This window comes from Castor canadensis, chromosome 4 (assembly GCF_047511655.1).
Source record: "Castor canadensis chromosome 4, mCasCan1.hap1v2, whole genome shotgun sequence".
Lineage (NCBI taxonomy): Eukaryota > Metazoa > Chordata > Mammalia > Rodentia > Castoridae > Castor > Castor canadensis.
The window spans coordinates 83,282,953-83,296,769 of NC_133389.1; the positions used below are offsets into that span (position 1 = coordinate 83,282,953).

Here is a 13,817-nt window from a genome sequence, read left to right on the forward strand (position 1 = left end):
CAGCTCAATCTTCCAAGGTCTCCTGTGGGGGGAGGGGAGGTGTGCCCTTGCTCAGAGCCTTTGGGTCAGGACACAAGGCTCCAGGCACACAGAAGCCAAGCCATTAACACTGGCTGAACACAGTATTTATTGCATGCCAGGGAAGCCTTCCTGTAGCTGTTGACCACCTATTTGGGCTACCGCACTTAAAAAAAATTTTTTTTGGTGGGACTGGGGTTTGAACTCAGGGCTTCATGCTTGAAAAGCAGATGCTCTACCACTTGGGCCACACCTCCAGTCCAGCCACTGCACCTAAGTGGGAATGATATTTGATGTTTTCCAAAAATCAAGCAGCAAGCTTGGCCTGAAAGGTTTGGCTGCCCCATTTAGGGACTGTGAAGGAAATGTCCACAGGCAACTCCGCAGCTCCCGTGTCCATTCTGAGGCAGGGTGGTGGCTTCATGGGAATGAGTATGCTTGTGGCTCAGCTGATAATATGTCTGTTTGAGTTCTGCAGTTTGGGAGACAAACCCCAAGTCCTTTCTTTGGGATACCGTGTAGTGAGATGGCAGGTTCAAGCATCCAGGGTACAGGGGCCCTTGTACTTGTTGGACACGGGCTTGAAATGGTCATTTGGAGTGGCCTGCAGAAAAGGTGATAGCAGGACCTGCTGGGCAGGAGCTGCAGGCCCTGTGTGGAGCCCAGAGGGAGTGACAGGTTCCAGGCTCGGGGCTGCATCTCCCTCCTGGCTGATGCTGTAGCCTGTGGCTGGTCTCACACAGGTGCAGCTGGAAGTTCAGAAGAAGTGGCGGCAGTGGCACCTTCAAGAGCTCCCACTTCGTCCTGTGGCCCTCAGCTCTTCTTTCAGCAATGGCACCAGTGGCCCCGTACAAAGCACCAAGGCCAGTCCTTCTGAACAGAGCAGGGCCACCTTCAGGACCAGTGTCATCTGAGGCTGCCTAGGGACAGAGGTCAAGCCAGGTGCTGAGAGGGTTGGACATTGCTACAAGAATGTGCCCTCCTGAGGCTGAACATGCCCTTCCCCCAGGCCTGGGACTCCTTGGTACTGAACAGAAGGGACTTGGTATATTATGGGGCAAGACTTGGGGCTGAGAGCTGGTCTGTTGTGCTCTTCTGGGAAGGGCAATTCAGAGATCCCAGAGGGGCCAGGGAATAAATGATGCCTGGGAAAAGATTTGGTCTGTATTTGTCCATCTTTTTACCCTCCAATGCAAGGAGGGAGGATGCTCTAGCTTATTTCCTGACCCTTTCCTGCAGGAGGAGGGGGCCCAGCTCATGGTCAGGGACAAGTCTAAAAGCTCAGAAAACACAAGAAATTAAGACTGCCTGTCCCTGTTGCATTCACCTGTTCAGTAGCTCTCACCATAGTCTTCAAGATCACAGCTAGATTACTCTGATAAAGTCACAGGGGACCCTGAGACCCTTTTAGTAGCTCTGGCATGGTGTGAGGCATAAGAGGGTGGGGTATAGCAGGAAGCACAGCACTGTTTTGTAGATGAGAAACAGCTTTGCTAAGGTCCTGTGACAGGCCCAGCTAGGATGTGGGTTAGTCACACAGCCCTTTACTGTAAATGAACGTGCTCCCAGGCAGGGAAAGGACAAGGACCTGTCTCCCTCAAGCAGTCCACACAGCCTCTCAGGAGGGACTCAGTAGTAGACTGCTTCCCAGCATGCAGGCTGGGAAGAGAGAGAGAGAGAGAGAGAGAGAGAGAGAGAGAGAGAGAGAGAGAGAGAGAGAGAGAGAGGAGAGGGAGAGAGAGAAAATCTCTCAGGTGAGCCACATGGACTCCTTGCATTCAATTCATAATGGTTCAAGCTTAGCATCCTCACCCTTTTGACTCTGTGCATCTTGTAATAAAGATTTTTTTAATCACCATGAGAGGGTTGGGTGTGGTGGCACACATCTATAATTTCAGGTTCTTATAGGGGTGGAGACCAGCCTGCACAACATAACAAGACCCTGACTCAAGAAAAAAATCACCAGAGTCAGATAGGTATAGACACCCAGCCCAGGAAGGGGCCTAGAGTGACAAAAGCAGGGCAGACACCAAAACCTTCACCTATTTCTGAGCAGAAAAGGGGCAACAATGGTGAACAAAAATGCAGACATGCAGGCAAAGATGGAAATCTCCACCAGTTTTTGACTGCCTTCAGCTCCACTCATCCCCAGGACGTTGTTAATCATTGTCCAAAGTCTGGCAGCTCCCTCACCCCCTGCGGAGTCCTGCAGGTCCTAAATGTGCTCTTTGTAATACATTCTAGGTTCAAAAATGGTACCCTAAGGCCATTTGGCCCTTACAAAGAATAGTCTGTCAAGGGCTCACACCCATGCACACTGGCCTCTGAAGGACTGTCAGAAATCAACTGAGCCTCCTGGGATCAGTCACTCAAGGAAGGATCTGGCCACACTGAGGGCCTAGAGAGGAACAACAGCTGGTAGAAGCTGGGGTTAGCTGGGGTTTCTGAGGGCCTCACAAAGGGCACAGGAGAACTTGAACCAATGGTTTGAAACCTATGTGCAAGACATTCTGAGGAATTCTGCTAAGTGAGGGAAATGTGCTGACGGCCTCTTGAGCTGGTGGAAGTCCTAGGCACTCACAGGTTCCTTAGCTGGAGAGAGGATCCATTCTTAGCAACCCCGGAGCCCCAGGGTCCCTCCAGCTCACATCCCAGCACAGAGTCCATGAACCAGGCAGGCAGCTAGCCCAGGCCCCGGTTACCAGGGTTGCTTCCAAATCAAGCCCATCCAGGGAAAAAACTCAAGAAAAGACTTTTAAAATATTTTCTTCTTTTAGAATCAACATTCTAATAACTTTGCTAAGCCTGTGCAGCTGGTGGCACTGAGACACTTTCCTGGCCTCTGGCCCTACAGATAGATGCAGAGGTCCCCAGGCTATTTCTAGCTGACCACCCAGAGCCTAGGGGCTAAGAGGCAGCTTCAAGGTTATTGTCCCACCCTGTCCTCGCCAGAAGTCACATGTTGGAGAAGTCCCATCTTAACTACAATTTCTTGTAGAAGTCAAGGTTCCTGGAGGGGGCCCTAGAATTTCATCTGTTGGTCCCAGGGTTGGGTGAGGCTGTTGATGTGAAAGCCACTAATGGCATTGAGGAAGAAGAGGAAAGAGGCCGTGAACTCGCACCAGAACATCAGGGTGAAGCCAGTGAGTGTGACCTGATTCCTGAGGAGGATCACAAAGCTCAGAAGCCCCCCAGAAGTGAGGATGAAGGCAACCAGGAGGAGGAAGGAACCGATGGCCCACTTTCGACGTGAGCGAATGTCTTCACACACTTGGGACACCATGAGAAGCTCCAGGCCAAAGATGGCGGACACTACAGCCATGACAGCCATGCTGCGGGCCAGGCCTATGCCCACCGCCAGCCCAGGGATGCGGGCCTGACTCAGGTCTCTGAGGCAATGTGGCTCACTTTGATTGGTGATGGTGCAGAAGTGCCAAAGCCCAAAGAGACGGTCATCATTCAGGAGCCAGTGCCCATCGCAGATGGAGACTGAGCACAGGACCACAGCCAGGGCAGCACACACGATGATGAGGGTCCGGATGAAGGATTCAAAGAAGGAGCGGTGGGGCCTCTTGGGGCCCAGTAGCCTTTGGGCCTGGAAGACACCACAGGTCACAGTGAGTCAGTGAGGGCTGGTGTCACATCCTCTCCAGGAAAGACCTCAAACATACCTCCCCCATCTTTTGCTCACATCTCACAGGAGGCCTGGAACTTTGACTTAGTTTCCACAGTAGACCCTCCTTCAGTGGGGCCATTCCTTTCTACCTGTCTTCTGACCTCCATTCTAGCCCTGTAAGCAACAGACCATCCAGTGTTTACTCAGCACTAATTATTCCCTTATCATTCTTCATTTCATGATCTCTACAATGGGCAAAAGCCCAAATGGACCGGCAAATCCCACTCAGTTCTGAATTCAGAAAACCTGCATTTCCTGGTTCATGTGAGCTTGAGCATGAAGCCTGCCTTAGTGTCTTTGTACACAAAATGATACCACCTGGTACATGTACAGGACTATATCCAGCATATATGAGACATGAGCGTGTCTGTCTGTAAGTCTGCTTCCCCCCCCAGAGCACATCCAAACCCTACTCACTTGGGACTGCACTTTCTATATTTGGTATAGAAATAGACTCCATGTTATTATCTTGTTTTTCTGAGTCCTGACAGTGATGTTTGTACCTTGCCCTTCAGCCTTGCTCTGCCTGTACCCCACCCAGAGCAAGTGTCACTTCCCAGCAGCTCCTAGGCCTGCGGAAGCCACTACAGTCCTCTGGTCCTTGTATGGGAAAGGTGTTCTTCCCCACTCCCTGACCCAGCCTTCCAGCAAGCAAGTTCGGTGTCCGTTGAGGTTCTCTTTCTACCCTGAGACACCACCCAGGCATCACTGTCAACAAAGCAAAAGGAAGAACTACCACAAAAAGGGAAGTACCTTACCACTGGCCCACAGACCCTGCAAGACCTACCCATCTCCTCCTCCACCCTCATTTTTTATTCTCTTCCTTGCCACCGTGCCCTATATAGTTCTGGGCCCAGAACTTTCTTCCTCAGACTTCCTGGCCTCCTTCTGTAGCTCCCCTGCCCCTTTTTTTTTTTTTTGGCAGTACTAGGGATTGACCTCAGGGCCTCAGGGTTACTAGACAAGTGTTCTACCACTTGAACCATGCCCTCAGTCCTTCTGCATTTTAGTTTTTCAAATAGGGTCTTGTATTTTTGGGCCGTGATCAACCCTCCTATCTCCACCTCCTGAATAGCTGGGATTCTAGGCATGTGCCACCACACCTGGCCCTCTTTTTCTCCATTCTTTAGATTTGTTTAAAGTCACCCACCTCCTCGGAGAGGTCTTTCCCACTTACCCAATCCAAGCTGGTCCTCTCCTGGTATTCTACACTAGGTACCTTGTTTGGCTTTCTGCATCATTCTGTCTACAATTTGGAGTTACATGGATGGCTGCCACAGTTGGACACTGTCTTCCAGGAAGGCAAGCCCTCCATGTCAAGACACCACTGTGTTCCCAGTATATGGCCGTGTTAGACCTGTTAGGTTACTTGAGGAAGAGCCATGGGATCAGTGTAGGGTCAATTTACAACCTATCACTTCCATATGAAGCTCCCTATAAACTAAGTCCCCTGCCCAGTCATAAATTAAATCATCCCCTTTACAGTGTGTATAGAAGCAGGTCACACCCCCAATTTGGGAGGTAAGCAAAACAGATAGCCCTCATAGGACAGTCACTGCTAGGAAACCAGGGGAAGGAAGAAGAGGACCACAGGGTGCACATGTGCTAAAGAAGCTTCCAGATGCAAAGCCTTGTTCCTAGGAGACTCTGGGCAGAGCCCTCATAAGGCTGTCTGCTGACATAGCTCAGACACTCAAGGTACCTCTCATTTCAACCTGAGGACACAGGAACAAGAAATCACTTCGCTCTTAGTATGGCTTCCTAAGTAGCATCTCACTTTCTTCTTGCTTTTGGTGTTTTGTTTTTATTTTTACTTTGGCAGCACTGGGGTTTGAACTCAGGGCCTCACGCTTCCTAGGGAGGCACTTTACCACCTGAGCCACTCCGCCAGCGCTCACTTTCTTCTTAAACCTGTGAAGATCACTCACCCAAGTCATGTAAAGCTTATTACAGCAACCCAGACAATGGTACCGATTGCAGGAGGTGGGTTCCATTCAGCAAGGAAATATAGAGGGGCGGTAGGGGGGAAGGGGAGGGCGTCTAAACAAGACCTTTGTGCTGGGGCTCAGTGTTACTGGTGAGGAAAAGATATGAGCTCAGAGGAATGCCCAAAGGGCTGGAACCAGGACCTGCACCTCCACTGGCAGGCTACCAAGAACACCAAGGTGCTCATATGGGCTGTGGTTCTCAAACTGTGTCCCTGGTTTCCAGGGGGCTTCTGGGCACTCAGTAGGGTGACAGAAAGCTTATCAGGCCACCTCTAGAGCTCCACCCCACTTCAAGTTGCAGCAGATCTGTTACCAGCTTGAGACACTGGGGGCCTAGGAGTCTGCATTGCATTTTATTAGGAAGAAAGAGAATCTACAGGTAAGAAACAAACCAAAGGAAGCTGAAAATGGTGCTTCTCTGGCTACAGTACAACCTCTCTATCCTGTTTTCTAGTTGGTGACACCTGTAAGTGTGGCAAAGAAATGGCTAGAGATTGATAATGGTCAGAAGGTGGGAAGCCCGGATGCAGAGAACAAGTCACAAGACTACAGGACTCAGAAACCTTTTGACCCTAGACATAGCATTGTCTGGCAAACAGGCACGTCCTGTGCCTTCCTTAGCCCCGCCTGTCCTGGGCCCGGACTGGACTTTAATCTGCAGGCCCTAAGACATCACACTGGAATCAGAAAGAAAAGACAGATGATCTCATGTTACCTATCCTCCCTCCTGTCCCAAACCAGGGCTTCCTTTAAACTCTCTGATGGCCAAGAAAACCCCAGGAATTAAATGAGTCCATGCAAGCAAACGGGCAGCTCTCAGATCTTGGGAGGGATTGATGTAACAATAATTCATATTGGCATCTTCATTCCAAAACACCAGGCACCTCACCCCCATGCTGGCCCCTCCACCAGCTTTCAGTGATCAGATTCTGAAATCCTCTGGGAGGGGGGCAGCTGGGCAGCAGCAGTTCTGTGGAAGGAAGGGCAGGACAGAGAGGAGGAGTGCAGCGAGTCTGCCCCTGCCCTGCCAGCCAAACTCTGTGCCTTCGGGCAATCACTTAAATCTCAGAACCTTGACTTCCTCCCCTAAAAAATGCTGCTTAGCATGATTCCCTTTTTCATCTGTGACCTTGAATGAGTCCTAGTGGTAAACTGTGAAACTAGGATTCCTCAATAGTATTGGTCTACCTGAGTTCAATGTCATGGTCTTGTCCTGCCCTGTAGCCTAGGTCCTCACCTGCGCCTTGCAACCAACAGCACCCTCAACTAAACACCTTGAGCTTCTACTCACACCTCCAACTCCCCAACATGGCTTGATATTTGCTGCTCTTCAACACCCATTTTGTCCAGGCCTGTCTCCAGCGCTGACATTCTGCTAAGGAATCAGCCGGCCACCTGCTTCTTTCAGCCCCACCCTGGCCAACCCCTGCCTTTGTGACCTAGCCTTACTTTTTACCTGTTAATTACTCCCCCTCCCCGCCTTCCTCACACAGGAGCACTGGTGGCTCACGCCTGCAATCCTAGCTACTCAGGAGGCAGAGATCACAAGGATCAAGGTTTGAAACCAGCCTGGGCAAACAGTTTGCGAGACCCTATCTTGAAAACACCTAACACAAAAAAGATCTGGCAGAGTGAATCAAGCAGTAGAGCGCCTGCCTACCAAGCATAAGGCCCTGAGTTCAAATCGCAGTACCTTCACCAAAAAAAAAAAAAAAAAAGGAAGAAGTGGTGATAACAGTACCTTCCTCATAAGGTGTTGTAAGAGTATAGTTATTGGCTAAGTGCCTGTAATTGCCAGGGACAAGTAAGTACCTCTCTCCTCCCTAAAAGTCCCTCTCCTCCCCCATCTTGAGCTTGTCACAGAGCCCTCCTCTTCCTCCTATGCTGAAGGGATCCCTCTTGACTTTTGCACTTCTTAATTTTGCACTCACTTCCATAGTGACTCCTTGTTTACAGATCCCTCTTCTCAGCAGGGAGTAAAGTCCTTGAAGGGAGACCAAGCTCCTGGTGGCCAGTCCCCTTCCTCCCAGGGTCCCTCTCTGGAGAAAATTCAGGTTCTGCCCCAGAACAAAGAGGAAGAATTCATTGCCTAGTGTTCCACACCAACTGTTGGGTCCTTGTTGGGGGATGGTCTGTGGGTGGCCTCTCTCTCTTTTTTTAAGGGAAAAATAAAAGGGGCAGGTGGGACTTGGAGGCAGAAAGTCCTGGATTTAATCCCTTGAGCCCAGGAGTTGGAGACCAAGCTAGGGCAACATAACAAGATCCTATCTCTAATAATAATGACGACGGTAACAACAACAATGATAATAATAGTGGGACAGTGTTTTTTAACATTAGCAGTGTTGTGAGGCCTGAGCACTTGAAGGTAAAACTCAACAGGCCTTTCTGTAATCATCAGGACAGGGCGGGACAGACAGTGGACAGACAGCCTGGAGCAGCGAGCCTCTGGGGTGCCTAAGCCGAAAGGCAGCTGGCAGACAGGGTAGAGGGACGCGGCCCGGCGCCAGGACGCCCCTTCCAAGCGTAGGAATGTGTAGGGTCTTCCCCAACATAAGCATCCTACACCACTCCAAGAACAAGGCAACCCCCGCCCGGGGGAAGCAGTCTCCCTCGGGCTGAACCCTTTCCTATGAGGTGCTGGGTCCCTAGAGTCCACTCCCCGCCCTGCACCCCAAACGCGGTTTAGGGGAGATGGCCTTTTATACCCCGCCCCAGAAAGCCCTAGCTTCCCTATCGACGCATCCCCTGTTACGTAAGGGGAGCCTCGTTTTGCAAGTCCTGTCTATCCTCTACCCCAGACACCTCACTTTTTAAAAAGGTGGGACACCTCTGGCAGTCCTAAGCGACAGGTCGCTGGCGATCCCGCAGAGAAGCACAGAAGACCTCCCGGGGGGAGGTTGGGGGCTTCGACCAGAGGCCCGGGGACACCGCTCCGCAAGAGCAGCGCTGGGGGGCGGGCGCCCCAGCTTGCTTCCCGCGCAACCTCTCGGGGACCCGGGGGGCTGCACAGGGACTGGGCGCCCTGGGCGCGGGGCGCGGGCGCTGGCACCCTGGTCCTTGGCTGAGTCCCTGTCCCTCCCCCACGTGCCTTCCTGGCACTGGTCTCCCGTGTCCCGCCGCGCCCTCGGGCTACCTGCACAGCGATGGCCGTCATGCTGAGCCGGGGCGGCCGCGCTGTCGCCTGGCCTGCTCCCTCCCGCAGCTGCGCTGGCCACGGCCGCCCGCCCCGACCTTTCCCGGGGGCGGGGCGGCGGCAGGGGGCGGGGGCTTCGCCGCCGAGCGGTGACCCGGGGGACGCTCTGGGGACGCTGAGTCCGCGGGGGTGGCGGGAGCGACCCGGGTCCCAGGAAGGAGGACCCGGCGGGCTTTCTGCGCCTGGGGCGAGGGTTCCTCGAGGGCCGGGACAGCTGCAGAAGGCTTCCAGGACTCGATGTCACCCAAACCGAACCAGTCGAGCGACTGGGGAAGGCTGTAGGGCCAGACAGAGGAGGCTTGGGCGGCTCCTGCCTCCACCGCCCGCTGTGTGACCTTGGGCTGCTCAGTTAACGTCGCGGAGCCTCGGTTAATACGTGAGATAATGTGTCCGATAGGCTGGGCTCTTGAAGGCCCTTGTACGTGTGAGTGGAGTGGAACCTGCCGGGGTAATCCTGCCAGCGCCAGCTTTCTCTACCCCTAAGGGGAACGGAACAACCCGCTCTCTTGATCTTAGAGGCCATCAAAAACGCACATCTGGAGATGGGCGCCGGTGGCTCATGCCTGTAATCCTAGCTACTTGGGAGGCTGAGATCTGGAGGATGGCTGTTAGACACCAGCTCGGGCAAATAGTTCTCTAGAACCCCATCTCCAAAATAACCAGAGCAAAATGGACTGGAGGTGTGGCTCAGGCAGTAGAGCGGGTGCTTTGCAAGTGTGAGCCCTGAGTTCAAACCCCAGTCCCACCAAAAAACAAAACCAAAAACACGACTTGGGCTGCTATACTTCCCTAGTATAACATAAGGTCCTGGGTTCGGTCTACAGCAGGGTGTCGGGAAAGGGCAAGTAAGCCAAAACATTCTTGCTCCAAAAAGGCTGGAGACTGGGGAGGGTCCAAGGGTAAATGCAGTAAATTAAACCATCTGGTGCCTCCCACACCACCACCACCAGAGCCATGGGAAAAAAGACCACGGTAGTGTATACATCTGCTTCATGGGTGTTCATCTGCTTCCATTACTGCCAGAGACCTTGGAAAATCCTGGAGTCCGTCGTAGGGCTGGACAAATGGATGGTGGAAGCCAGTACAGGAGAGTCTTGCTGAGCCTGCCCAAACCAGGACCCAGCTCTCCTCACAACTCTGCAGTAGCACCGCCACTTGTTCAATCAGACTGCTGGGCCCTCCAGAGTTTCTTGCTCAGTGGCCCTGGGGCAGGGCCTGCGTGACATTAATGCTGCTGGTCTGGAGGCCAGGCTTTGAGAACCACCCAACTAAGGTGAAAGGCAACCGGCCAGGCTCACCCAGCTCAGCCTTTCTCTGCCCTGGGTCTTTTCTCCCTGGCCCCACTGGCCTTCTTCCCAGTCAAAGGAGAAGGTCTCCAGAGGAGGGACTCAACAGGAGAAGAAAGGTGTTGAGGGTCCCTTCAGGGAGCCCTAGAATGCTCTCTGAAAGCAATCTCTGGGTTGCAATCTCTCACCTGACTGGAGGCCAGTGCCCAGAGAGAATATCTGAAAGAATTCTCTGTGTGTGTGTGTGTGTGTGTGTGTGTGTGTGTGTTGTGTGTGTGTGTGTACTTGCGTGTGTGTGTGTGTACTTGCGTGTGCATGTGTGGTCAGACGCGTTTGGGAGGTTGCCTATTATTCTTTGCTAGTCAGAATAGAAAAGTCTTGAATCAGTAGAATTTAGAATAACATGTCTTGTCAGCAAGAAGGCTGGAGAAGCAGAATGGCTTATGAAAAATAAGGAGGAAGTGACTATCAAGTTCCCATTACTTTTTTTTGTCCCTGAGAAGCATAGAAAACAGGCCTGGAGTCTGGTTGGATTTTCTGCCAAGATCCTGAGACCCTAGCTTGGGTGTAGGACCCACAACACTCCCACTCCGGTTGTGTGATCCCTCTCCCATAGCAGAGGAAGACCCTCACAGATGAATGTCCAGGAGGCAGGAGTTTGAGTGGGTGGGGCCATGGCAGAGACAGAAGTGCAGATGGGTTGATAGGGTGAGGTCCCCACTAATGAAAACCAGAAACATGGGTGTGAATGGTAGGGCTCCAGGACAGCTCAGAACCTCTTCCTAGATTTTCTCTGCCTTTTCTCCTGCATGGCAGATTGAACAGCTCTGTCTCTGCCCCACTTCTACTTATGCGCCTGGCCTGGGGGGAAGAAGAACAGCATAAAGGGAAGAAGTGGTCCCACCCCATTCCTCTGACCATTCTTGTCTGATGAGAAAGACCCAGGCATGATCTAGGAACACTCAACAAGCTGTACGTGGATTGTTCAGCAATCTTTGAAGCAGCCTTTGAACTTGCTGCTTCCTATGCCTAGAAAGTTCTTCCTCAAATATGTACATCTGGGCTGAGGGTGTGGTTTAGTGATGGGTGCTTAGCGTGTATGGAGCCCTGGGTTCAATCCCCAGCATGGGAAAAAAATGCACATCTGAGATTCACCACTCACTCCAGAACTCCTTGGAGTTCTGGCCTCAGATGTCATCTATAGGAGAAGACTATGATGACCAGCACCACATCAAAAACAGCCCCCTGCTTTCTCTTCCCTTCTTCCATCACCTCACAGCCTCTTCCTTCATAGTGTAAGCTCTGTCTAAGAACAAAAGTACAACTACTTACCTTAAAGATCTTAATTTACTTTATTTTCCTTTCTAGAATTGGGCGACACTTCATTTTATAAAATAGAACACTCAGTTCATAAACTAGAACTCACATTCCTATTGAAACGAGCAGATTGTATAGATAGAAAAGGGCTTGAAAGGAGCAGAAACAAAAAAACCAAAAAGAAGATCGGTTATTTCAAAGTTTCTTTCCTTGTACAGTAGGGAGACAAGAACAATTGGAAAATAACTGGCTGGCTAATGTCAGGTTAATTCAAGTTACCTTTGATGTGAAAGGATTGAGTCAGAGGGAACTTCATTGGCATGCAACTGAACTCGCCGCATTTGGGAAGTCTAGCTGTTACCTCTCTTGGAAGGAGAGATACACAGCTCCATCTCAACTGGACGACCTAGAGCCTTAGCACGAATGACTCTATTTTGATTTTAGCCTACTCTGTTCTGTTGGGGCGTATTGTAGGAGCTTAGTCCAAACCAAGGACACCCATAATTTTTATTTATCTTCTACCTATCTATATATCTATCTTCTATCTATCTATTTATCTATCATCCAGCCATCCATCATCTATCATCTATCTTCTATCTATCTATCTCTCTATCATCCATCCATCTATCATCTATCTATCTTCTATCTCTCTATCTCTCTATCATCCATCCATCCATCTATTATCTATCATCTGTCAATCTATCTATCTATCTGATACTGGGAATTGAACTCAAGGCCTGCTCTCTATCTCTTGAGCTACACCTAGTCCTTTTTGCTTTTTGGTTTGTTTTTAGGTAGTATCTTGAACTTTTGCCCAAGCCAGTCTCAGACCTCCATCCTCCTATCTACCTCCTGAGTAGCTGAGATTAATGTGTCTGCCACCATGATCAACTACTTATTCTTTTGAGGCAAGATCTTAATATGTAGCTCAGGTTAGCCTTGAATTCCTATGCTGAAGTTATTCTCCCATCTCAGTATACCAAGTAGGTGGGACTACAGAAGTGTATCACTGCACCTGGGTCTGTAATTTTTATTTAGCAGCACTAAGAGCCCAAAGACTTTTGCCATACTCACTGTTTACAATAGAGCCTGACACATAATACGTGCTCAACACATATTCATTCAATAAATGAATTAATCATTCAATTAACTATGTAGTTGCCACTGTCTTGGCCAGAGCAGGACAAAGAAGAAAAAGACAAAATCCCTGTGGGGTAAAGTGGGATTGGAGGATAAAAATCTACCTCTCCTTTGTTCCTGCTTATTCCCTGGCCTCCCTGGCTTAGGCCCCACATCATCTGTTTCTCTCTTCACCCTTCTTTTACTCTGTGCTTTCCTCTCTGCCCTTCCAGCTGCCCAGCCTGGGCCCACTGCAGGCCCCTCATCTCTAACCTGGGTGCTTGCATGGTAGCTTGTAATCTCACTCCTCTGCACCTTCAGATGTCTTTATTTCCTCTTTCCCAAGGCCCTGGAGGGAGTTGGCCCCTGTACAGCCCTCAACTCCATCTCCAGCCAGCGCTCCTTAACACTGGGCTCCAGCTGCACCTGACGGCTCAGGCCCTGGACTGGACTGCGTTCTGTGTGGCAGGCCCTCACTGGGGGGCTGCAGGGCTTCTGTGACTTCTCCAGCATCCTTATCCCACCCATACACTTGCCATTCTCTATTGTGTATGTGTGTAGTGTGTGTATTTAGGAATCAAAGCCAGGACCTCGTGTATACTAGGCAAATGCTCTACCACAGAGCTAAATCCCCAGTCCCTCTTTGTAGACTGGAAGTTTCTTCTTTGGATTGGGATGTGAAGTGAAGTTCTCAGAAGTAGGTGCATCTATATTAAATCTCCTGCAGACTGACCTTGGCTGAATAGAACATCATGGCTGTGGAGTGATGAAATGTTGCAAATCAAGAGCCAAAGGTAGCTAGCTGGGGATGGGGCTGCACATGTATAATCCCAGCACTGGGGAGGCTGAGGCAGGAGGATCTCAAGCTTGAGGCTAGCCTGGACTACATAATGAGACCCTATCTCAAAACAAAAAACAAAAGTTATCTTGGGCTATGGCAATCCCTGTCAATAACCATTTGTTATCAATCTCTGTGTCTGACCTAACAGCCTCAAGACCACTATATAAAACTCTTGAAATGTGTGGCTAGGCTTGGCAGACCTCTGCTCCCACCAACTCTAAAGCAAACAATGCTATTCCATCACGTCTGTTCCCACCAATGTGATCTGTAAATGTATTTATGATTTTCTTTTGTTCTATGAGTATAAATTCATGCAACATCTGCCATGGGGAGCATAGTATTTAAGCCAACTTGAACCTGTGTTCCTGGGCCAAGGTCA

At 50.6% G+C, this 13,817-nt stretch overlaps 2 protein-coding genes across 10 annotated transcripts in view; one reads left to right on the plus strand and one right to left on the minus strand.

The window, feature by feature from the left end:
• The window catches only part of Sctr (secretin receptor), a 60,857-nt gene extending 59,112 nt beyond the window's left edge, over window positions 1-1,745 (plus strand). For all 8 annotated transcript variants that reach the window (XM_020184084.2, XM_074070548.1, XM_074070545.1 and 5 more), the window contains one exon: window positions 762-1,745. In XM_020184084.2, coding sequence (XP_020039673.2) covers window positions 762-932 — 171 coding nt within the window. In that variant the 3' untranslated portion in view covers window positions 933-1,745. The remainder of the gene's footprint in view (window positions 1-761) is intronic.
• Tmem37 (transmembrane protein 37) lies at window positions 104-8,951 on the minus strand. Of its 2 annotated transcripts, XM_074070551.1 has the most exons (3): window positions 8,816-8,931; window positions 7,614-7,739; window positions 104-3,613 (listed from the first exon to the last, which is right to left on the minus strand). In XM_074070551.1, the coding sequence occupies exons 1-3, from the start codon at window positions 8,834-8,836 to the stop codon at window positions 3,041-3,043; spliced, it is 720 nt and encodes a 239-aa protein (XP_073926652.1). In that variant the 5' UTR covers window positions 8,837-8,931; the 3' UTR covers window positions 104-3,040. The 2 variants fall into 2 exon arrangements, with proteins under 2 accessions (XP_073926652.1, XP_020039677.1); XM_020184088.2 differs by lacking the exon at window positions 7,614-7,739 and having other exon boundaries at window positions 8,816-8,951.
• Between the last annotated feature and the right edge of the window lie 4,866 nt (window positions 8,952-13,817).

What these genes read in the sequence shown, in the direction of transcription:
- Tmem37 (XM_074070551.1), bottom strand. Translation starts at nt 8,836, where the DNA reads ATGACGGCCATCGCTGTGCAG. An exon ending in TGACGGCCATCGCTGTGCAG is followed by an intron (nt 7,740 to 8,815) that starts GTAGCCCGAGGG and finishes GTTCTGGGGCAG; the next exon opens with AACCTGAATTTTCTCCAGAG. An exon ending in AACAAGGAGTCACTATGGAA is followed by an intron (nt 3,614 to 7,613) that starts GTGAGTGCAAAA and finishes GGTGTCTTCCAG; the next exon opens with GCCCAAAGGCTACTGGGCCC.